This window comes from Cladophialophora immunda, assembly GCF_000835495.1.
Source record: "Cladophialophora immunda strain CBS 83496 unplaced genomic scaffold supercont1.2, whole genome shotgun sequence".
Classification (NCBI taxonomy): Eukaryota; Fungi; Ascomycota; class Eurotiomycetes; order Chaetothyriales; family Herpotrichiellaceae; genus Cladophialophora; species Cladophialophora immunda.
The window spans coordinates 5,213,197-5,235,516 of record NW_015622542.1 but is presented as its reverse complement, the minus strand read 5'-3'; the positions used below and the strand labels follow the sequence as shown (position 1 = coordinate 5,235,516).

Genomic DNA, 22,320 nt, shown 5'->3' with positions numbered 1-22,320 from the left:
CCATTGCTCCATGCTGCTCCGTATCGAGCAGAGCAATCCTGGTCCTCAGCACCAATGGCCTTGTCAGCATCTGACCGATGATTAAGCGCCCAACGTGCAGTGCCAGATTCAGGAAGCGCCCACCAGCAAGTGGCATGGCGTGGGTTTTGGCAGAGAGACTTGTCGACGGGAGGGAGATAGGTGCTCACAACAACCAAATTCCATTATCTCTATGTTAATCTATCCCTAGAAAGACCGACGCCCTCTAACCAACCACAAGGAGTCCTCCTTTGTCTAAATCAATAGTGCAGCCATAAACACCAAGGAACCAAGAGCGAACAGAGATGTCGAAGATTGACCCTGCAGATCCGTGGCAGCGCCTGTGTATCCATTGATGGGTGGGACAATGCTCTTCGTGGGCACTGTCGCGTTGATTGGGATGGAGATGGAGGCAGGACTGGTTGTGGTCACGTTTGTTACCGACAGGGTCGAGGTGGTCGTATTCAAAGCCACCGTGGTAGAGTTGCCAAACGACACCATCGACGTGGTCATGGGAAGACCGGTTGTCGCGGCACTGAGCGAGCAAGCATCAGCGGAAGAAGACGTCATGCTCACGGTGACGGTACTTGTGGTTGTCGAGGTGATGGTGGTGGTGTAGCTGGTGGTCGACGTTGAGTCGATTGTAGTAGACACAGAAGAACTTGCGGGAGTCGTATCAGGTGTGGGAGACGAAGTTGACACAATGTTTATGCTTGTACCGTAGTCTTTATCGTCATCGTCGCAGTCTGCATCAGGGTGGGGGCTGTGCTTGGAAACACATCCCGTGCCCGCCAAAGAGCAGTTGGTGTTTGCGGGACAAGAGTCTATCTTTCATTAGCAGATGCGTTACCTCATGCAGCAGATCATGGACTCACATGTGCTCGAACAACAGACTTCTCCAGCAGATGGGTTGTAGCAAGTATCAGCACCACATTGAACGTAACTGGCGCCACAGCTAGCGCACCCGCCAGCGTCTGAGGGCATACAGGTGACATGACGAGGAAGGATAGGATGATCTCCAGCGGAGTTGGCGGAGCCTCGAACTGCCACAGCCAAACAGGCGCTGATAACGAAGGGGATGTATGAGCGCATGATTCGTCTCTGTGCACTGCTAAGTCACTTGAGCTCAAGGAATGGTATGAGAGTGTCTCAGGCGGCAACAACTGTCAAGAACAGGTGTAGAACCGAATGTCTCAGGCTCCAGCTCGGTAGGGGAAGAGAAAAGAGAAACACTTGGGAAGATTTCTGAACGTCTTAAGGCGCTTGCAGGAATGGGAAGAAGATGTCTTTGTGCCGAAAATGGAAACCGCATAAAGAACCCTTGCAAACTGGACCGTAGAAGCCGTTTCTAGATTGCATGGTAGTACAAACAAAGAAGAGCCCGGAGGAAAACACCACGAGCCTCGTCAATTTCCGACACGCAGACCATTTTGAAAGGGGGAGATCCACGGCGACCTCCAACGAGTTGGCCATGCGGGAGATGTTCTGATGCCGTCTAATCTCAAGGCTAAGTGTAGACATGGGTCTCCATATGCGATGATCTGCCTCTGGAGGCTGAAACTGACCCAGGAATGAAGGGGCATCATGCAAAAACGTCGGTACAAAGAAAGATCAATGGCCAAGCAACAAGCGTAGGCTTCAGCCACGAAGCCATTGTCCTCTGAGATTACAGGCAAGAACCGGTGTGTGTTTGCTTGCAGACGAGTTGAGAATGGGTGACGGAGATTATAGAGAATCTGACAGTAGTTGAGGTTGGAATTGATGGAGGAGCCATTGGAGGGCACATATATCCTCGGCTCAAACAGCACAAACATGCCAAGTTATTTGCCCGCTGCGAACAGCCTAGACGAGCCGCGGGCAGCGGGAATGACGTCAGTAGATCGCAATTCTGCATCTGCTCCTCCTGCATTTCCCATGGAGCCAATATCGCAGTTCTCTGCCCAGACAACTCCCGTCGCACATCTTCACCCAACCTGCCAATGCCAATCTACAGCTACGTCTGTAATTGGAGGCCATGGCCGCGATAAGCAGCAACCTCAGCCTTTATCGTCGCCAGCCCATCTGATATGCACCCCTCTTCTCCTGCTTGCTGCAAGCGACGATGACGACTGATTCTTCTAGCCATCTCCCAAGGTTTCCTCCTTCTTGAACGTCAGTAGCGCAAGCATTTCTCGCTACAGATAAGATGTCGGCCTTCTTCACTTCTTAGTGTGACCGTGAGCGGAACATAGTTCCAAGTACTCTGACAAGATGATGATGAACGAGCCATAGCCGCAGGCTCATAGCTCCGTGATGGATTCGTGCCAGCAATGAGAATGTCGAAGAATCTCCCTTCGCTACCACCTCATTAACTTGCTGCGCCAATCCGAGAAGGACAGCTAGTCATTCAGGCCCAATGGCATTCTCACTTCGCTTCGGCATGAGCAACACACAAAGACGCCGCATAATAGCGTTCGCTCTTTGCTTCGCCATATTTATTGTGACAGCCGCCCACTACCGACTGCAGCGTCACAAAGCTTATGGGAGGCTTGTTTTTCCTGTCCAAAGGTCCGTCCCTGGCCTTTCCGACACTCTCGGGGTGACGGGGTACGACAAGCCGAATGGACTCAAGATCATTGGCATAGTCTTCTTTGGTAGGAGAAGTCGCGTGGAGATGTTGCGATGCTTCCTCGAGCGCAACTTGGTTGACAATGGTGGGTGGCTTGACGAGATCCACTGGGTGAAGAATACCGACAATCACAACGATCTAGCGTATCTCGACGAGATACTCTCCTCGTCACAGCGGTACAAGAAGGTCGACGTCGAAGGTGTCGGATTTGTTGGCTATGGACAGGCTTGGTCTCAGTTGGAGCCGGGAAACCTGTATGTCAAGATCGACGATGACGTGGTATGGTTCGCCGACGACACGATACCTCGCATTGTAAGCATGAAGCTTGCACACCCCGAGTTCCTGCTTGTGAGCGCCAACATTGTCAACTCTCCTCTCATGGGCTGGGTTCATTACCATATGGGCGCTCTCCATCCCTACATGCCTGAACTGACCGACTATGAACCGAACATATTCAGTCTCCGTCAACCATCGCGCAAGCCGTGGACATACTGGTCATATCCCAACTGGACAGGTCCGGATGATTATTTCTTCGGGCCATTTCAGGGGCCGCCCTATACTGGACACCGCTGGCTGCGACTCCCGAACGAATCAGACATATTCCGTACCCCCGTCGCAGATATAGAGTATAAGACCTGGGGCACAGGCCTAAAGTCTTGGGCAATCGCCGCCCAGGAACACTATTCTTTTCTCGAAAACCTCGCCAACGACCGTCTCGATACGTATAGGATGGGTAGCAGCGCCGGTCAAGGAAGCAACGACAAAGTCTGGCTGCCCATGGATCAACGACTGAGTATCAACTTGATTGCTGTCTGGGCAGACGACGTCTTGGACAATCTACCGATGGACGATGTTGACGAACAGTGGCTCACGCTCAACTTGCCCAAGAAACTCCAACGGCAAGTTGCTGTAAACATGGACGCTCTGGCCGCGCACTTCACATTTGGAACGCAGGGCACAGTCGAGACGACGGACTTGCTGGCCAGGTATCGTGATTATGCCGTGGAGCACGCGTGCGCAAGGTGGACTTGATGTTGGGAGAGAGATCACCTGGGTTTCCTGCTTCAGGGGCGGAGCCCGAAAATATCAACATCCCCGTGTCTTGAGGACTCGCTGCAGGCTCCAGCATGCTTCATTTAGTGTGCAATGATATGGAGGTTCGAAAGCATAACCGAATCGGGATTCCGCTGAGTGCTCCGGAGGATCCGACCTTTGGCACGGCTGATTGAATAACAGAAAAGCCGCGATCAAGAGCCATGTGGTACCTACTGCAGGAGTGGCGAAGAAGCATAGAGGCGGGGGCATCGTGAGCGTGGGAATCGATCATCCACAAGACTGGCAATATCATGCTTTACTTCCTCTCGCTCACTATAGATCATCTCAAACGCAGGATGGGCATGTGCATTGTGCATTGCTGCCACACCGATTGGGATTGGAAGGGACTTTTGTATACCAGCTATTCGCAAAAGGAATGTTGCGTCGTAATAATCACGCACATATATCTAGTTCGTTCTGCAGGAGAGCTACTGGGCGAAGATTCCCTGCTACACAGTTTCCACACAGATATGGACGTGAACATGGACAGAGATGATGGGTCAAGGCTCATTCTATGCGAGACCCAATACTCCGCTCATCTTTCCCCTTTGTTTTTGTATGTTTTATGATAGGTACTTCGCGGAAAAACACGCCTTTTTTTTTCACTTGGAGAACTTGTTCAACGCGGCATAGTCCCAGTCCTCCTTGATCATATCCGCCGCCTTCTCGGCGATCATATACACGCTGCTCAGGATATTGCCGCTGACGTTGTTGGGGAAGACGCTGGCGTCGGCGACACGCAGGTTCTGCACGCCCTTGACCCTGAGGCGCGAGTCGACCGTGTCGCCCATCGCGCACGAGCCGCAGCTGTGGTACTCGCCCAGGACGTGCTCCCTGACAGCCGCGCGACGGGACTGGACAGAGTCGAGGGGGAACTTGTCCGGCTCAGGCCCGATGCGGTGCGAGAGCTTGTCCTTGAGGGACGGGGACGAGGCCGTCTTCTCGACGAATTTCAGGCCCGCGGCCAGTACGGCCACGTCAGCTTCCTGGCCCAGGTAGTTGGGGTGGACTTCGGGGGCCACGGTCGGATCGGCGGATTTGATGTGGATATGGCCCCTGGAGACGGGATATTGCAGGCACACGGCCAAGGTGACGCCGTCTTTGGCCCCCTCGGCCGGGGGAGGGAACAGCTTGCTCTGGTCGCCGGGCCCTTCATGCAGATTTCCCGTCGCGGCGATGAAGACGAGCTGCAGATTCGCCGACTTGTTGCTCTTGAGGTGGGAGATGACCTGGTCCCATTGCTTCCTCTGGAACGGCGTCTTCGCTTTGGCGCTCTCAATCGACTTGATGGTCTGGTCCAGCTCGCCGTCCTCCAGGAACATGGTGCAGGGGAAGAAGCCTTGAACGGATTGGATCGCGGTCAAGGGTCCGCCTTGTTCTTCTACCAGGGCCTTCTGCGCGGCCGCCATGACTTCGGGCTTGTAGATCGAGTCGGCGGACATCTGGCCATCCGCAAGTTGATAGACTGCAGCTGTAGCGGCATGATCTTGATAGTTCTCTCCCACGGATGGGAGATCGACCAAGCATTCAACGCCAGCGGCTCTGAGAATCTCAGGGTTGCCAATGCCAGACATCTCAAGGATCTGGGGAGAGTTGATGGTTCCGCCACAGACAATCACCTCTCGTTTGGCCTTGACGGTATGCTTCTGGCCATTGTGGATGAACTCCACACCTGTGGCTTTCTTGTTTTCGAGGACGACTCGAGCGACCACCGTCTCGGTTATGACTTTGAGATTCGGGCGGTGTTCGTTGGGCTGGAAGTATCCTCGAGCAGCGTAACTACGCTTGCCTTTGTCGGGGCCCGTGCGCACCACGGCACCCAGAGTGTTATAGAATCCAATATGGTCTCCACTCCATGGGTCGATTGGCTTTTTGTCAAATCCAGTAGCATGGTCGGCAGCTTTGATCACATCGTCCTCGAGGGGGAGTCTGAAGTCGTTGAAGCCAGTCCGCACGGGACCGCTTGTGCCGTGATTCTCTCCAACGAATGGCATGGTAGAGCGGTCGGCGATTCGTTCGTCGACAGGCTCTAGTGTCTGGTGCTTTCGCATGTATTGCTTCATGTTGGCAGAGGACCACGAGGGGTCGTTCGCTAGTTCGGCCCAGTCGTCGTAGTCTTGGTCTGATCCGCGTACATACCTTTGTTGACGTTAGGCCACGAGGCTGGTCACTGTCGGAGTGGTGGAACTCACATCATGTAATTGATTGCGCTCGAGCCGCCCAGCGCTTTACCCCGGGCTACTTGGTGGACTTTGTTCTTGTTTCCCGGCTGCACAAGAGTTAGTTCATGGCAAAGGGCAAGGGCGGTGAGTCTCTACCTGAGGAATGGTTTCCCAAGCCCAATCGTACTCCTTATTGCCCAGCATCTGCGTAAACATTGCTGGGATATCAACCAGCGGGTCACCAAGTCGACTCTTGCCTGCTTCGATAACACCGACGGTGACGTCTGGATTCTCTGTCAAACGGGCAGCAACAGCTAGACCAGCTGTACCGCCACCACAGATGAGATAGTCGTAGTCTCGCCCAACAAACTCATCGACCGGGACGAGGGCCGACTTTTGCGTGCCATTGGCTCCATTAGCAGTCGCCATCTTTCCAGATGGTAACGCGATGTAATCTAGAACTGGTAGTCGGGCTGGCTGATATGCCGGGGAATGCTAGCAGTCTGAGGCTAAGGAAAGTTTTGCTTCGAGGGGAGGGCAGGAGCAATGGTTATATATTTGCTTCCTGCCTCTTACATAAGAGCAAGCAGATATCCCGTAACCCACAATAGTGCCACATCAAGGACAAGGGTTACAATATGTGCTACCCAGGGTGCACCATCCTCGGCGCCAGCCGGTCTGCGAAGGGAAGCTGGGTTCTCGGCCTGTAAGATGCCAAAAGAGGTCTGTGCTCGTATCCAACCTACCACCAAGGGCTAGGGTAAGAGTGCTGGAGATACTTCTCTAAAAAGAAAGTCAGCCAGTAACATCATGCGGACAGAGGCTTGGGCCGTTGCCCTGGTCTAGATTCCTTCATCACCTGCCAGTCCTGGTCGGTTCCGATTTCCCTCCCATATCAGCTCAGCTGTTTCACGGTGCATGGATGCCTTCATAAGGCGAGGACATGCAACTAGATACGGAAAGTGAGCGCCACTGAAAACACCACCACCGACGCCCTACGACGTTCGCTGTGCCCCAAGTAAAGCGGCGACGCACTCAACACACACAAGTCCTCCACAAGTATTGAGAGCACCGGGCGAAAGTCTGTCTCAGAATAGATGTTGGGTGGCGGGGAAGCTGATGCACCCCGCCCTTGAGGGCTCAAAGTATCTTGTTTCCCAGAAGATCTTATTGGTGGAGGATCGAATCAGCCCTTGTATTGCCTGGCCAAGATGCTCTCGTATTCCTCAGGCAAGCCGCTGGGCCAGAAACCCACGACCCGGTGTCGGTGGAGGCAACATGATTTGCTGGTGAGTGGTAGGTCAGCCTCATCGTTATTGAGCGGAACCATCTCCTGCCGAGGGACCGCGCGTCCGAAGAAGCAAGGTGCCCATTGGTCTGACTGTACGGGGTAATGGGAGACGGGTAGCTTGCTGCCAATGTTGAACCCTTGAGCACTGGGGAGTTCTATCAAACCAAAGTAGCCACTCAGGTGTTATGGGGTCAAAATAGGATATCCCCATATTCTCTAGACGGCAGGGGAAGTATTCCTGCGGATTTAATGAGACTCCAATTGGGAAATTTTCTCCTGTCTTTCCACAGGCGGAAAGTAGTATTTCCGTCCTTGTTGGCCACTTACGCGGGGCTCTTATCGACTACGCAAGCAATACCATCCAGCTTTGTAGGATCTGCCACAATTGTACGGCCGTGAGATCAGTTGAGGCACGTTTTACCGGGACTCTGGCCGATATAGCTGGTCCCGAGGAACCGCGACAGATTTGCCAGGGAACGGAACAATCCGACGTGAGAAATCCACGTCTGACGCATCCAGAAACAACATAATGCCCGACTTGGACAGTGGATCGAATAGGTCGAAAATTGTCGTCGTTCAGGGGCCATTAAGGAAGACGATGTCGGGGGAGTTTAGTCGCCGGGGCCGCTTTGGGATAGGAGAGAAGAAAGAAGCGAAGAAACAAAGCTATAGGTCCATCGCGGACCGAGAAGAGGTGGAATCCATGCTCGCTATCTCGAACAATGACAAATAAAGCCTCGCTGGACGGCAGGGTTAATGCTTATCCCCAGGCACCGCCTAACTCTGCTCGCTCTACCTTCCAGAACCACTTTAGTGTGTCGAGTGTACTTCGTAATATCTCGCTATCTATCTAGCGACACTAACTGGGTCGTGTTTTTCTTTGGCCACTTCAACCTCCCTTGCAAGACGCACTCTAGTCAGACCCATCATCTTTCAAAGTGAACCTGCATATCCATCCATAGCACTGAGCATTGTCCGTCGGCGAAGTTCTGCTCCTGGGACACGGTCATCCGTACTTCTTTTCCCCCAGCCGCTTCGGACAAACTTGGACCCCAAACATTGCTACGCCGCTTACTCACCTACAGCGTATTGTCATGCTCCACGGTTGATGCTTTCCGCAAGGATTCCGGTTTATGGAAAGTGGTCTTAGGCACCTCACCTTATTTTATAGGGCTTACTGATGACTTGGACGGCTCCACGAGCCAGCATATGAACGGTTCTGCCGACAGCTATACCCACGCTAGTTACGTAGCACGGAAGCATACCTATTCACCTCATACGCCGTCAAGTCATTGATTGGCCATAATCTCCCGGGAAATATGAATTGATCGCCAAAGGCCGGCAGAGGAACCCAACACCGTTGACCGGATTACCGTATCTACCTTGACAAGAGAGTCTAAGGGTGCGCAAGATGTCGTTGCCGGCTCAGCAATCACTGCCGGGCCATCTGCTCCCCGACCGTGAGATACATGTGGTCATCTCAATTCTGTCTGGTCGTCACAAAGCAAAAGAATACTATGAAGAATCTATCAAGCCGTTGCTCGACAGCCACAGCATTGTCTACTTCACACACGAAACCAAGTCTACCAAGACAATCATCGAGTTGACCGAGAAACTTTTCATCGTGAACGCGCGACAAGGCGTCAAGCAAACAATCATCTTGCTGTCAGGAGACGGCGGCATTGTTGATATCGTCAACACGTTCACAACTCTGTTGAACCGGCGGAATGATGACGTTCGAGCTCCTTCGATATTCCTTAAACCCGCCATTGTTCTGATACCCATGGGAACAGCGAATGCTTTGGCATGGAGCTCGGGTGTTGCTCAAGACCCTCTCAAGACTATGATGGAAGGAAGACCAAAATCGCTGCCGTCCTTCAAGGTTTGTTTCAGCCGCGGTGCGGAGCTGGTCGTCAACGAAGGTCAAGACCGGGAAGCTATAGGTGATGAGGATGAGGATGGGCCGATCATGTACGGCGCCGTGGTTGCGAGCTGGGGGCTGCACGCAAGTCTGGTGGCAATGAGCGACACGACGGAATATCGCAAGCATGGCCTCGCGAGGTTCCAAATGGCTGCAGAGCAGCTATTGAAAGAGGTTCACCAGTACAGCGGTAAAGTCAAATGGCGGAAATCAGACGGCGAGTGGAGAGACCTGCCTGGACCGCAACACTCTTACGTGCTCGCCACTATGGTATCCAACCTGGAGGAGCATTTCCAAATTTCACCAGCTACGAGACCTCTCGATGGTAGCCTCCGACTTGTCGCTATTGGCGCTGAACCGGCTTCAGAAATCATGCGAATACTGCATCTAGCCTATCAGTCTGGAAAGCACGTCACCGACCCGAAGGTGACGTACGAAGATATCGAGGCCTTGAGGATTGAGTTCGATGAACCAGACGAACAGTGGAGGATGGTTTGCGTGGACGGGAAGATCGTCGCAGCAACCCAAGGCGGCTGGGTCGAAGTTACACGGATTCCCGCTACAGGCATGGACGCGCGAAGAGTCGTCGAACTGGTGTGCTAAGGGCAGGAGGTGCAAGGCATACGTGCAGAGCGTGCTTGTCTAGCTGGCATTCGGTCAGGGGGACAGCTCGGATGTGCTTACAGCTCGAGGGACTGTACGCGACGTGTAGAGTTGTCTAATAACCCAGACTAGAACACTTCCAGAGCATTTTCCTGTACGATATCCTTTGAGAGCGATAGAATAGAACTGCGCCACAGCCACTACTCACCTGTCAAAAAGTGTGTAGAAAGGGGGCGGGGGAGGTCGGAAACACGTGATAGCATGTGAAGAATCAGCTCATTGCGCGCTTTACCTCTTTGGGACGCAGCAGCCGAGTATCCGCTTGGTGCGCTGATGTTCCAATTGACGTTGGTCTGGCTTCGCATCGGCAGCAGTCAAAGCAGGCTTCCTTCATCAGCCGGCCCTCAAATATCCAGTCTGGCCACAGACTGTCATCAATCGCACTATAGTTGAGACCGCTTTTCCCCAATCTATTCTCTTGACGGTCCAGTCAGAATTACAGCGTCGCTGTAGGAAACAGCAGCAATGCCCGCCTGAAATCTCCAGCTGAACCTTTTAGTGAGACGACAAGTCAGCGTTCTGATCAAACGCTGGTACATCTGCATTTCGAACAGAGGCGCGGCCGGAGTCGACGAGTGCGTTCGTCACACAAACAACGCAAGAAACTCGGAAGCAGAACGATAAGCCGTTCTCGCAACCATGCATGGTTGGGGTACGTCGCATCTGTTTCAGCAGTCCCGGCATCCTCGCTAACAGAAACTCCTCATCCAGGTCTCTTCTTCTTCCTCCTCTTCCTCCTTCTCATCTTCGCGATCGTCGGATGGGTGGTCTACACACAATACAGCGCCCGCAAACAAGGGCTCCCGGCCCCCTCCCTCAAGTCATGGAAAACTTATATCCCGTTCCTTAAGCCTCAAGCTTCCTCAAACTACCCTGCCCCTCGGCATGCGGGGCCTTTGGAGTGGGCCAGAGATCAATTTGCCAAGCTGACCAGGAGACGTACGGCCAGAGGGGCTTACGAGGAGGCCGGAAGTGGTGCGGATGGACTAGTGTCCGGTGGTGCCAGGGGCCGGGGAGGCAGAGGGATGGAGGACGATGCATGGGACACCCGCGTGGGGAACGAAGACCCCTACGGGCCAGGAGCGGGCTACTCTGGCTACGAAGAACAGGAGCTCGGTTTAGCGCCGACACCAGGATTGCAGAATGAACCCTACGGCGGCGGCGCTCGCGGAGGCTCTGGAGGAGACTACTTAGGTGCCAGCGGAAGCGCAGGGTATTCCGACGTCGATGTGAGCGGACGCGGCCGGCCGGCCAGTTCCTCAAGAGACAATCCGTTTGGCGATCAGCATGAGGCGACGCCGAGGCTGAGGAGCGTGAGCCCCAGGCCGGAATCCGATGGCATGGGGGCAAAGGGACATACGAAGGGGAATCAGAGTTTGGACACCCAGGGCAGCGGAGACGGGAGCTCGAGTCCGATCAGCACGAGGAAAAGCGTCTTTCGAGAAGGGATATAGCGGCGGCGGCGGCGTCGACGACGACGACGATAACGACTGAAGAACGCAGAGGATCATGATGGGTGGATGATTGATGGAAGACGTCCCAAAAGAGCCGGTCCATGTGAACTCATTTAGGAAGCGGTGCTTGAATCTTGTCCGAGCTTGGAGAAAAATACTGAAGAAGGCGCAAAGCATGGTCGAACATCTCTTTATTGCTGAGAGAGTCAATTGGATATGCCCTTCTATACGATTGCTTGGGAGGGAGGAAATTCGGGCAAAGCATGGCCCCCAAAATGTCGGGAGTTTGGAACTGGTGCGCGTCCTTGGAAACTTGTCAGAAAGCCATAGGGGAGAAAAATACGAATTAATGATAAACTATAGTCCTGCGTACAAAGATATCTATCGCTTTTGCTTTTCTCCATTTCTCCTTTTTCGTCTGTCTCTGGAACACCGTGAATGTGCCTGTACATCATCTGGATTTATTCCCCGGCTCTCTGGTTCGAGGCAAATGGCTTGAGATGGGCGTGGGACTCGTACAATTTATCGACCGTTTCTTCGTTCAGGGTGCGCATAACCTCCCAAGTCTCTTGATGCAGTATTAGGTCTAAAGACTCACAACTCGGGGTTTGTTCAACAACCGAGTTGTCGTCTGATGCGCCAGAGCGCCGTTGACCATGTAGCCTCCCTGTCGGGCGCCTCCCCACAGCCTTGTCCACAGTAGACCTCTCACATCTGCGATCGTGCATTGGATGCCTTTAACCCACAACGGTATATCCAGCAGCTCGGCGAAGGGTACGCGGTGACTCGCAGGTGTGTCGGCGGGCTTATTATACGCCGCGGCCAGGAACTCTTCAAATGCACGCTGGCTGTCGTCCCACCAGACGGGATCAACGCCGTGGCCAGAATGGATATGCCCAAAAGCATGCAGTGTAGGTTTGACACGCCAAACTTCCTTTAGCTCGAACTCATCGCCCATGCCTCCACTGGTGGGTAGGTCAAGATGCCACTTCGGCGGGTTGTGCGTGACCAGGACATCCACGTCTTCAGGGATGGTACCGCTCCAAGCATCTTGACCTCTGGTATATTGAAATGCAAACTCTTTACCCCCGCACTGAGGTATCTGCGGAGCTCCGTAGACATTCAACGCGCGGTCGCCGGGAAAACGCAGTGTGATTGACGAGTGCTGCAGGTAGTGGATTTTCCCCCAGTCTAGCTGACGGTGGGCACGGCCCTTGTCCCCTACACCACGGCTGCGCTCGTCGAAATAGCTGTCGTGGTTCCCCGCCACCACTACGATATGGCGGAACCCATCGGAGGAGCCGTGCCAGGGCTTTTGGAGTGTTTTTAGCCAGTCTATAGTTTGCTGGATGGAGGAGCGCGAACCGTTGTTTGTAAGGTCACCGGAGTGAATGAGGAGGTCGCCCTTGGGGATTGCCGTGCGTGGGATTTGGCTGTGGGTGTCGGAGAGGCAGACGACGCGGATGGGGATTTTGTTTTTGGGTGTGATGTAGGGTGGACCGCGGAGGTAGAGGAAGATGTGGTGGAAGAAGGTAAAACAGGTGGTCAGAGGGTGATATATGAGCTGGTAGATGAGAGAGGGAGGTGCGTAAGGTGAATCCGGAGGCGAGAAGAGGCCCATCTTGGAGGTGGCAGAGTCGAAAGGTGGTAAACTCTCAGAGAAGAGCACGAGCTTGTCGCTTGTCTCTGGGGCAGTCTCATGGAGAGCGGCGGCTGTCGCGCACAGTGGCTCATGAGTCCATGTTCTGCATCTTCAAAAATTCAAACCTTCTCCAAGGCTTATTTAAGGGATGTCCAGTGTGAGGACCTCGAGACGCTCTTCACTAGATCTCTTGGGGCCGTCGTGTCCCAATGTCTCGAGTTGTGGAAGAACGGGTAGAGCATCTCTGCGCGGGTGGTTGAGTTTTCCAATGGCGCAGGTGGCTTGCCCAGGAACGCAGCTCATTGTTGAAACGAATAGCCAGTTCATTACTCATGGCTGAGCTCGGAATCAATGGAAGGGAAACGTCCACTCGAATCCTACTCCTTAGTCATGGCATGAATAGCATAGAAATCTACAAAAGACTTCGTTTGAGCAGCACAACACTGTCCTCACCTCCCGCCTCTATCGTCGCCCGCCCTCGCCCTCGATCGATATCGATATCAAACGCAACAAATCCACGCCAAACAAACCTCCCGAGGAGACCCCACCACTGCTGCTACGTCCCTGTGATTATCACATAACTCTCCTGCTCTACAGGTGACGGGATCAATCGTCATTGGCAGGTCCCACGAACCTCGAATTCGATATCACCACCGCCGCCGTCTCCGGCTCATTGCAGCAGTGTCTGCCCAGCTCCTAATTCGCTCCTTGCCCTCCGACTCGATTCGATCAAAACCCAACGGGTCTCGTTCTCCAGCGTTCGCTCATTCTTGGATTCTTTTCGACACCAACCTTCAAGCTTCGATATTCTTTGGGCAGCTGGCTGAAATCGCAGAAATCAATCGCCCGTCCATGTTCCTCGACCCTAAACCGACGCCCTCGCCCTCGCTTTCAATGTCCTTTATCGAATAACCGCCGGCGCGTGGTTGGGTGCCCTGCCGTTCAATCCGCGAATCACATCCGCCAACCCGCAGCACGCAGCTTTCAGCGCACACTTGGCTCATCGGTGCCTCTGCTCGACTCGATCAAAGAGTGAGGCCGCCGTAGCCGCGCACTTTTGAGTCTGCAGGAAACGTGACAAGCCTGAAAGAAGACAAAACACACAGATTCGACATAACATCATCCCGCCTGCGCCGTCAGCATTCTTTCTTACATGACAGGGCGTGGTCCGACCCCCCGAAGCGAAGATTCGACCCCGGGCCCTGAATAGCCTGAGATCCACTGCCATCTGGGAACGACGGCTGGTCACTGCACGCCGCCGTAACCACTGCCACTGCCACTGCCACTGCCACTGCCGCTGCGTCAATCCTCTGACGCTCGCAGATCCTGTCACGATCACACACCAGGCCAGCTCGGGCTTAACCCTCGTGGCCCAACTGCGCCCAAAAGGCCATCCCCTTCTAATCTCGACTGCAACCTCGAAATATCTTCCACAATTCCTCCATTATCGGAAGCTGGCCCTGCAAGGGGACCAGGCTCTCAATACTCCAATAACCTGTTGGCCGCAAACGCTGCCGTCTTCGCCATGATGAATGGCACCGACCTCAAGAAAGCCGCCATCAGCCAGGCCAAGAAGGTTGCGACGACCGCCGCGCTGGCAGCAAACGGAAATGGTCAAAAGAAACGGCGGAAAGGCGACAACCTCAAGCCCATCATCACAAGCGAGAACGCGACTGCGTCGAGTCTTCACGATAGCCCCACTCCCGCAGACCCAGAGTAAGTCACTTGCTCCAGTCACTCCTCACCTTGTCACCTGCAATTCCTCGTTCACGCGCTTTGTCATCTCCTTGCACATGATATCGTGATTGATCGCAGATGCAATGCCTTGTCCTCTTTTTCGACTAAATCTGCCTTCAAACTGATCGTCCTTCCTCAGCGCCATGGATTCGCCTCTGCCTCACGCGAAGGTCCCTGCAAATAACTCACATATTGACAGATCCCCTTCATCTTCCACCTCCGAAGACGACCCCGCCGAGACCACTGCGGACGAAGAAGACTCCGAAGATTACTGCAAGGGCGGGTATCATCCCGTCCATGTTGGCGAAACATACAACAATGGCAAATACGTGGTGGTGCGGAAGTTGGGTTGGGGTCATTTCTCCACGGTCTGGCTTTCAAGAGATACGACGACGGGCAAACATGTCGCCCTCAAGGTAGTTAGATCCGCGGCGCACTACACAGAAACCGCTATCGACGAGATCAAATTATTAAACAAGGTCGTTCAAGCAAACCCAAATCATCCTGGTCGGAGATATGTCGTCAGCCTCCTCGACTCCTTCGAGCACAAGGGTCCCAATGGTGTCCATGTTTGTATGGTCTTTGAGGTCTTGGGAGAAAATCTGCTGGGCCTCATCAAGAGATGGAACCACCGGGGGATTCCGATGCCTTTGGTCAAACAGATCACTAAACAAGTCCTGCTGGGGCTGGATTACCTACACCGTGAATGTGGAATCATTCACACTGATTTGAAGCCTGAAAATGTCCTGATTGAGATTGGCGACGTCGAACAAATTGTCAAAGCATTTGTGAAAGACGAGAAAGAATCGACAAAAGACGACAACAGAAACGGAAGGAGACGAAGACGGACTCTGATCACCGGAAGTCAACCTCTCCCCAGTCCGCTTAACGCCAGCTTCACGAATCTGGATAAACTGGGGGCCCACCATCATCCGCCTAGCAGTCTGAACCAAGTCATTAATGACTCGGTCACAAACAAGTCAGCAGATGGTCTCTCAATGATTGAGCAACTGAAGCTGAAAGCGAAAGAGAACAAGGCGAACGAGGAACAGCCTGTCGGTGAGAAGGGGAGAGAAGGGACGACGGATCCTCTGGAAAAGGACTTGGCTGGGGTTTCGCTCGACAATAAGAAGTCGTCGGATGTCGACAAAGTGTTGAAGGCGGCCAAGAACGAGGACGAACCTCTAGGTGAGATTATTTCTGTCAAGATCGCAGACTTGGGAAATGCTTGCTGGGTGGGCCATCATTTCACAAACGATATTCAGACTCGGCAATATCGGTCGCCCGAGGTGATACTGGGCGCCAAATGGGGTGCAAGTACGGATGTGTGGAGCATGGCATGCATGGTACGCTGCAATCAGTGGGATTTCGTTTCGCACACTAACAGTCTCCAGGTATTTGAACTGATAACCGGCGACTACCTCTTCGATCCGCAATCTGGCACCAAATATGGCAAAGACGACGATCACATCGCGCAGATAATCGAACTGCTCGGCCCGTTTCCGAAATCCTTGTGCCTGTCGGGGAAATGGTCACAAGAGATCTTCAACCGTAAAGGCGAGCTGCGCAACATCCATCGACTACGGCATTGGGCCCTACCGGACGTGCTGCGGGAGAAATATCATTTCTCGGTGGAAGAGGCCAAGCGGATCAGTGATTTTTTGACCCCGATGCTCGAATTACCGCCCGAAGCCCGTGCAAATGCGGGTGGAATGTCGAATTCGGAATTCCTGAAGGGCGTCAAAGGCATGGAGAACGTCAATGTTGATGTCGCTGTTGGGTCCAAAGGCGAAGGGATTGAAGGATGGGCGTGTGAAGTTAAAAAGCGGTGATCCGGACCTGGGCTTGTATGCCATGGATCAGGGGACCGAGGCTTTGGCAAAGATTGCCGGGGTGGCAATGATGTGATTTGTATCAGATTTTGGCACGCACTCGGGGTGCTTCTCATCTGACGGTGTCTTGTGAATGAATGCGAATGAATCAAGCACGATCGCTGGACCAAGAAATGAGGCGCAAATACACGGTTTCACGTACAGAATAAATGACTTCTCTGGCGGGCTGGATGGCTTGTCTGGCTGCTTTATGACGACTCGGATACAACCTACTGAATTCTTTTATCTAACGACAGTTACCCGCACTCATTCTTTTCTACTTTGTCAACTTTGCTGGAAGCAGGGATGAGAATTATTCTGCAGAACACTGTACCTGGAGTCGGTATACTTGTAGGTCAGCCGTTCCACCATCCTGGTTTGCTTGCAAGCGGGTCGCCTCGATCCTCGAATCGAGGTCACCCGTTCAGCATACTTGGCTCGTATCGAGTGGCCGGATATTGTGTTCACAGTAGACGATTTGTTGTCGGAAACTTCCAGTCAAGTCTTTGACAATGAGAATGTGCCGTGACCTTTGCGATATGGGAAGATGGAGAGATGAAGGCTCCGAATGTGACTAGCCTAATAGAGTCAGGGGCCAATCACCGGCAATCACGGCCTGCCGGATCGGGACTTCCGGCTCTCGCCTAAACTCGTTTTGAACCTTCGTCCTTCCTCAATCTTCATTTCTCGTAACTCCTCAAATCCCAACAGAGGCGCCAAGCATCACGCCAGCCTCTTCAGAGTCCTGGTGATGCTCCCCGTATCCTAGTCGGGGTTCACCGCCAGCGATGACAGTTCTGGCTCAGGATTTGCCTGTCGTCCTAATTCATTCGCTGATGTGCGGCGGGGCAACGAAGACCGTGAGAGGGCAATCCTCGGCGAGAGTGTTCGGTGTCTCGCCTCCTTCCCATTCCTCACCTAGCTTCATGGATCGACTCGCCTCAATTAACGCTTCCAAGCATAGCTGTCCGGAGCTCCATCGGTATTGATGAGATCGAGTCCTCTCTCGCTATCCTCCAACGTTTCTGCTGATACTCTCGCTCCACCTTGCACGGATGCACAGTCTTGGGGTACGATAAGATTGTCTTGTGACCAGGTATGATGTGCATACTGGGGAGAATTGGTGTCACACGTTGCCCGCGTCTGGAAATAGGCACCGGCACCTTGGCTTCATGGTTAAGACACCTTAGTGTCAGTTGCCTTTTCCCCGGGGTGCCATATTGACCTATGGGAAATGAAGGTTCCCTTTTCCCTCAAGGAATGATATGTCCATGCAGAGCTCAGACGATAGGAAGGATTATTACGGTGTTCTATCAGCAACAACACGAATGCATTTTTCGTCCCCGGCTGTGAAAGCCTCCAGGCGAGGTCCAGCCTCGGTCGACTTGTGTCTGATCATCGGAAATACGAACGTCTCCTGATTGGGTCACGAGCTCCCCGTCTTTCTGTGAATTCAAGGCTGAACATACCCAAGTGGTCAGAGCCGGGTCGTTCATCATGATTCCGCCGATATTTAAGGTGTCGAAAAGTAGAAAACAGGATACCACGACCCATAAACCCTAGTAGCGTCTCATTTACGCTGCGAAACGACAACGACATATATCTGTCAGTGACAACTACACAGCAACAGCAACCTCAGATGCCCAACCTTTGGATCACACCTTCGAATGGTGCCCCTTCCCATCACCCACCGGGAATGAACCTGCCACCTCAGGCCGTGAATGACCTTTCAAAGCTCCTAAGGACTAAATCCAACAAGAAGAGCGATGAAGCGTGGAAAGATATGGTCGAGGTTTATAAGCACGAGCAAGAATCAGACAGATGCGCCCGAACCGCCAACGACATCGATGCCGCGATAGCAGCATCGTCAGCAGTCCTCCCTCCCAGATTCTTCCACACGCCAGCTTGTAGTCTCTTGAGGCAGGAGTCCTTGGAGAACAGGATCAAGTCGAAGCAAAAGTTCCAAGAAGCGCTCACTGAACATTACAAGGCGTCGTACGAAAGAGGACAGGCGGCGACTTATAACGAGGACGCGCAGCTGTTGGACGACGAGCTGAAGAAAAGGAAAAAGTGCTGCCAGAGCCAGTGCTGCAACTGCCGTAAGAAACCGACAGCCATAGTCGTATCGCCGCCATTCAGGAGTAGCCCTTTTCTCTGGTTTGCCAGCTGACAGTGAGTGGGGGGGAAGATGGCGAGTTGAAGGTTTGCTATGGCAGTATATTTGCCCAAAGTGAGCAGTGTGCGTGGAATCCGCCGATTCTCCCTTTCTAACAGCGGCACAGGTGCTTGTTGGAAGAATGGTGTCAAAATAGTTGGTCTATCTGCTTGGTTGCCGAGCTCGGTGCTCGATGTCATTCCAGAGCCCCCTTTGTGGCACTGGCATCCCCATTTTTGAAGGCAAAACAGGGACAAATCAGCAGGGATATTAAAATGACCAGAGAGAGATCCTTCTTCTTCTTTCGCAAGGAGGTGTGCGAAGTTGATAATTATCACGATTGCACTCTGCGTGCTTTGAGCACCTTCTTCGATCTGTTCCACCGAATCTATGGCCTCCTCTTTGCAACGGCTGGGCTTCAGGCTTCAGCCCCTTCTGCTGTCCAGTACTATGGCCCGCATTCTCGCTCGTCACCGTGTACGTCCCCGGCAGATCCTGGCTGTGTCCTACAAGGATGTAATATGTACCCACCCTAGTCATCTCACATGTATCTCTAGCCCTCAAAAGGCACGGGTTAGCTAGCTTAGGTAGGTAGTTGGTCACACTGTTAGGGGGGAACTCGCCTAACGACACAACGGTAGTAGCCATCCTGGGGCCGATTACTTTACGCGTATGTACTTGTAGGCTCGCTAATCAATAGCTCCCGAGCCTCGCTATGTAGGTGGCCCACGCCCAGACGGAGTCCGCTGTCCTAGCCCTGAGTTCGGTTCGCCTCGGGCATCGTGCATACTCGTACCTACTGGACCAACTTGTACGTATCTACATAGCTAGACAAAGTAATAATGGGGAGGTTTATGCGCGCAAGGAGGCCCTGGTCGTGGGTGGTCTCGTGGCGTGCAAGTCGGCCAGATAAACGTCATTCTGGTGGTTCGTGAAATCTATTTTCTTCCATTTTTTCTACAAAGGCTTCTGTCTGGTCCACTCGGATTTCATGACGAGGTCGGATTTCCCTTGGATGTACATATAATCTTTTTTACATGACGGGACAGCTAGCTCATCAAGCAGGCCCGTTTTCGTCTCGCCGTATACTGTCTCAGCTCGATTCTATCCCCCCCTCCCCCCCCAACATCTCCCGGGTCTGCTTCCCAAAAACAGACAGCTTCTGAAGTCCGTAATAGTGTTCTCTACCGGAGCCAGCCAGGGTGCTTGACGAAGCCACGCCGGTGGGCCTCAAGCGCATACACTGGATGCTCCCCGACCCCAACCCCAACGCCGTCGACCCTAAGATGGGGGGGACGCTAGCGACAAACTCGAATTCTTGGGAGATGGGGAACGCGGTGCCGGGAACGCTGCGTCCACCAGTCCCGGGTCTGCGCTGTGGCGCTGCGCAGTTCTCCTCTCCTCCCCCAGGGCCGTTCGCCCATTGACGCTCGACGAATTGTGGCTCCAGCGCGAATTCAGGAGCGGCATCGGGGGCATGAGCGCGGGCGAGAAGGGGAACGGCGAGTCGGGCACGTTGGATATGCTCTCGGAAGGTGTGATGGACTTGTGCAGTCGGTGGGGGGAGCTGAAGGTGGATCCCGGCGGAGGAGATGTTGTCGAGAAGTGCGCCGCCCCGGACGGCGTCGACGGTGGCAGGGGGAACTCCAGGTCCAGGCCGCCGGCGGCTACGCTGCTGGGGGACGGCATGCTGGGCACGTCGCTCACTGCTTCGTGTCGCTGGCGAGGCGTCGGAGGGTGGTTGCGCGCGACGGGAGTCGGGGGATTGTTCGCCAGGCCGTTGGGGTGTCTGAACGGGGGATCTGGGTTTGGAAGCCCCGCGTCCTCCTCCTCCTCCTCCTCCTCCTCTTCCTCCTCCGCCTGCAGTTGAAGAGCACGAGCCCCGTAGCCGCCCGAGGCGTACGACGGCGGGCGTGGCGTATTGTCAGGCAGGGTTTGTGGATTGCTCTGAGACCGAGCATGTTGGTTAGCAACCGCGATGTGGCCCAGGTTGTTCATCGAACCATTGCGGACCAGCGGCGGTGGAGGAGCGCGTCTGGTCGTGGCCGGGGGACTAATGTGCAGGGATGGAGGACGTGCGATTTCTGTCCGCGTGGCATACGCCTCGGTCATTTGCGGCGTCGCTTTCGGTGCCGTCCCATCTTCTTCCTCTCCCGGCAGCCTGTTGCCTTTTCGTGCTCGGTAGACCGCCCATCTGGCCTTGAGCGGGTTGCAGTAGCGAAAGAGAAGGTAGGCGGCCACAATGGCGGCCACGGCTCCCAGCAGTGATGGAACTATAATTGCCACTTTCGATAGAGGGTGGTCCGAAGCGCTGACGGACTCGCTGGTGGCGACTGGGCTGGTTGATACTGGTGCGGCCAGCCCGGTGCTGCTATTTGGCGGGGGCACGACTGAAGTTGAGCTTGTGGTAAAGGAGCTGGGGAACGCCGAAGTGGTGGGAAGAAACCCTTGAGGGCCGTTCGTGCCTATGTCTGTCGAGGCCGGCGTGGCGGAACTGCCTATGGTTGAATGGGCTGTGGATGGGTGGTTGGTCGTCTTTGACGGCGCAGTGAGAGATGCCTGACCTTGGGATGCCGTGGCTGTCGCCGGTTGAGACGGGTTTGGATGGTCGCTGTCGTCGTCTTCGCCCGTTGAATCATCGGCATCTTCGCCCTCGTCCTCGTCTTGACTGTCATCATCACTAGACGTCTGATCCCGAGGAAGGAAGTCGTTCTCAGGTAGGACTGGCATGGCCGTTAGCCTCGAGGGAGAAAGGAGTCATGGCGTTGTGGGACGGATAGCAATGGCCGACTTCGGTCTGGGTGACAGCATCTTACCCTGCCTCTGTACCAATTCTGGTTCCTCGACGCCATGTGAGCTTTCGCTGCGTCCTGCCTTCAATGGAGCGATTTTGGACCTGTCAAACCGTCCCCTAAGATTGGTGGCGGGCATTCTGGGCGACAACGGCCTTCCAAGGACTTCCCAACTGTCGAGTGGCTAAGGAAAGATATAACAAGACAAGCATCAATGGCAAGCACGGAGCCCACGAACACGAAATGAATTTGTCAGAGGAACCAGCCTCTGCTTCGACAAGCACCAAAACAGGTAACAACCCAAGACGACAAGGGATTGAGCTCGACCAGCGATATACGAAGAAAAGAAAAACGAGAAAGGGAGGAGAGGAGTCGAGTCGTCTATGAAATGCCCCTGTTTGTAGCTTACCGACTTGGCTGGAGGTACGCCCAGAAGTGATGATGCAGACTTGACCCAGGTACATACATAGGACTCCATCCAGCCCCGTACGACGAAGAGGCCCTCACCGTCGCAAGTTGGAGCGACAGAAGTCTTGTTCCGCGATCGACTGTTGCCAAATCCCCACCACGATTGAAACCACAGGTCCAGCAGGACAGCGGTGAGTCTTGGAAGGGCCTTGGCTCATGGGGTCAAGACACAGGGAGAAGCAGCATCGGTATCAGGGTGCCAGAGCTCTGAAACACTCAGGGTCAGAAGCCGGTGGAGGCGGCCAACTTGGCGAGCAGAGGCAACACGCAAACCTGCTCAGAAGCGCCCCCTGGCAATTGCTTGGTGGCGTGGGTGGTATTGTTGTTTTGTAACAAAGCATAGAAGAGTCTGTGGGTGTCCCGAGGAGATGTGATTGATGTCCTTGGAGTGTTGGGCATTGTTGAGGGATGACAATCGTAGGGCGGATTCTAGCTGCCCCCAG

General features: G+C 54.0%; 7 protein-coding genes across 9 annotated transcripts; 5 read left to right on the top strand and 2 right to left on the bottom strand.

The window, feature by feature from the left end:
- Window positions 1-1,973: 1,973 nt before the first annotated feature.
- On the top strand, window positions 1,974-3,658 carry PV07_04062 (uncharacterized protein; the record flags this gene model as incomplete). Its single annotated transcript, XM_016390842.1, has 1 exon — window positions 1,974-3,658. Exon 1 carries the CDS (start codon window positions 2,414-2,416, stop codon window positions 3,656-3,658), a length of 1,245 nt encoding a protein of 414 aa, XP_016252744.1. The 5' UTR covers window positions 1,974-2,413.
- Window positions 3,659-8,068: 4,410 nt separating this feature from the next.
- Window positions 8,069-9,980, top strand: PV07_04061 (uncharacterized protein). Its single transcript, XM_016390841.1, has one exon. It carries the CDS (start codon window positions 8,586-8,588, stop codon window positions 9,696-9,698), a length of 1,113 nt encoding a protein of 370 aa, XP_016252743.1. The 5' UTR covers window positions 8,069-8,585; the 3' UTR covers window positions 9,699-9,980.
- An 85-nt stretch (window positions 9,981-10,065) lies between these two features.
- PV07_04060 (uncharacterized protein) lies at window positions 10,066-11,600 on the top strand. Its single transcript, XM_016390840.1, has 2 exons — window positions 10,066-10,410; window positions 10,470-11,600. Exons 1-2 carry the CDS (start codon window positions 10,398-10,400, stop codon window positions 11,210-11,212), a joined length of 756 nt encoding a protein of 251 aa, XP_016252742.1. The 5' UTR covers window positions 10,066-10,397; the 3' UTR covers window positions 11,213-11,600.
- PV07_04059 (uncharacterized protein) lies at window positions 11,540-13,242 on the bottom strand. The gene has a single exon (XM_016390839.1). The coding sequence runs from the start codon at window positions 12,831-12,833 to the stop codon at window positions 11,799-11,801; it is 1,035 nt and encodes a 344-aa protein (XP_016252741.1). The 5' UTR covers window positions 12,834-13,242; the 3' UTR covers window positions 11,540-11,798.
- An 885-nt stretch (window positions 13,243-14,127) lies between these two features.
- Window positions 14,128-16,692, top strand: PV07_04058. Of its 3 annotated transcripts, none has more exons than XM_016390837.1 (3): window positions 14,128-14,570; window positions 14,791-15,937; window positions 15,986-16,692. In XM_016390837.1, the coding sequence occupies exons 1-3, from the start codon at window positions 14,380-14,382 to the stop codon at window positions 16,421-16,423; spliced, it is 1,776 nt and encodes a 591-aa protein (XP_016252739.1). In that variant the 5' UTR covers window positions 14,128-14,379; the 3' UTR covers window positions 16,424-16,692. The 3 variants fall into 3 exon arrangements, with proteins under 3 accessions (XP_016252739.1, XP_016252738.1, XP_016252740.1); XM_016390836.1 differs by having other exon boundaries at window positions 14,731-15,937; XM_016390838.1 differs by lacking the exon at window positions 14,128-14,570 and having other exon boundaries at window positions 14,620-15,937.
- Window positions 16,693-18,158: 1,466 nt separating this feature from the next.
- Window positions 18,159-18,857, top strand: PV07_04057 (uncharacterized protein; the record flags this gene model as incomplete). The annotated part of the gene is made up of 2 exons (XM_016390835.1): window positions 18,159-18,561; window positions 18,745-18,857. The coding sequence occupies 2 exons, from the start codon at window positions 18,159-18,161 to the stop codon at window positions 18,855-18,857; spliced, it is 516 nt and encodes a 171-aa protein (XP_016252737.1).
- A 688-nt stretch (window positions 18,858-19,545) lies between these two features.
- Window positions 19,546-22,266, bottom strand: PV07_04056 (uncharacterized protein). The gene is made up of 2 exons (XM_016390834.1): window positions 21,434-22,266; window positions 19,546-21,340 (listed from the first exon to the last, which is right to left on the bottom strand). Exons 1-2 carry the CDS (start codon window positions 21,546-21,548, stop codon window positions 19,899-19,901), a joined length of 1,557 nt encoding a protein of 518 aa, XP_016252736.1. The 5' UTR covers window positions 21,549-22,266; the 3' UTR covers window positions 19,546-19,898.
- Between the last annotated feature and the right edge of the window lie 54 nt (window positions 22,267-22,320).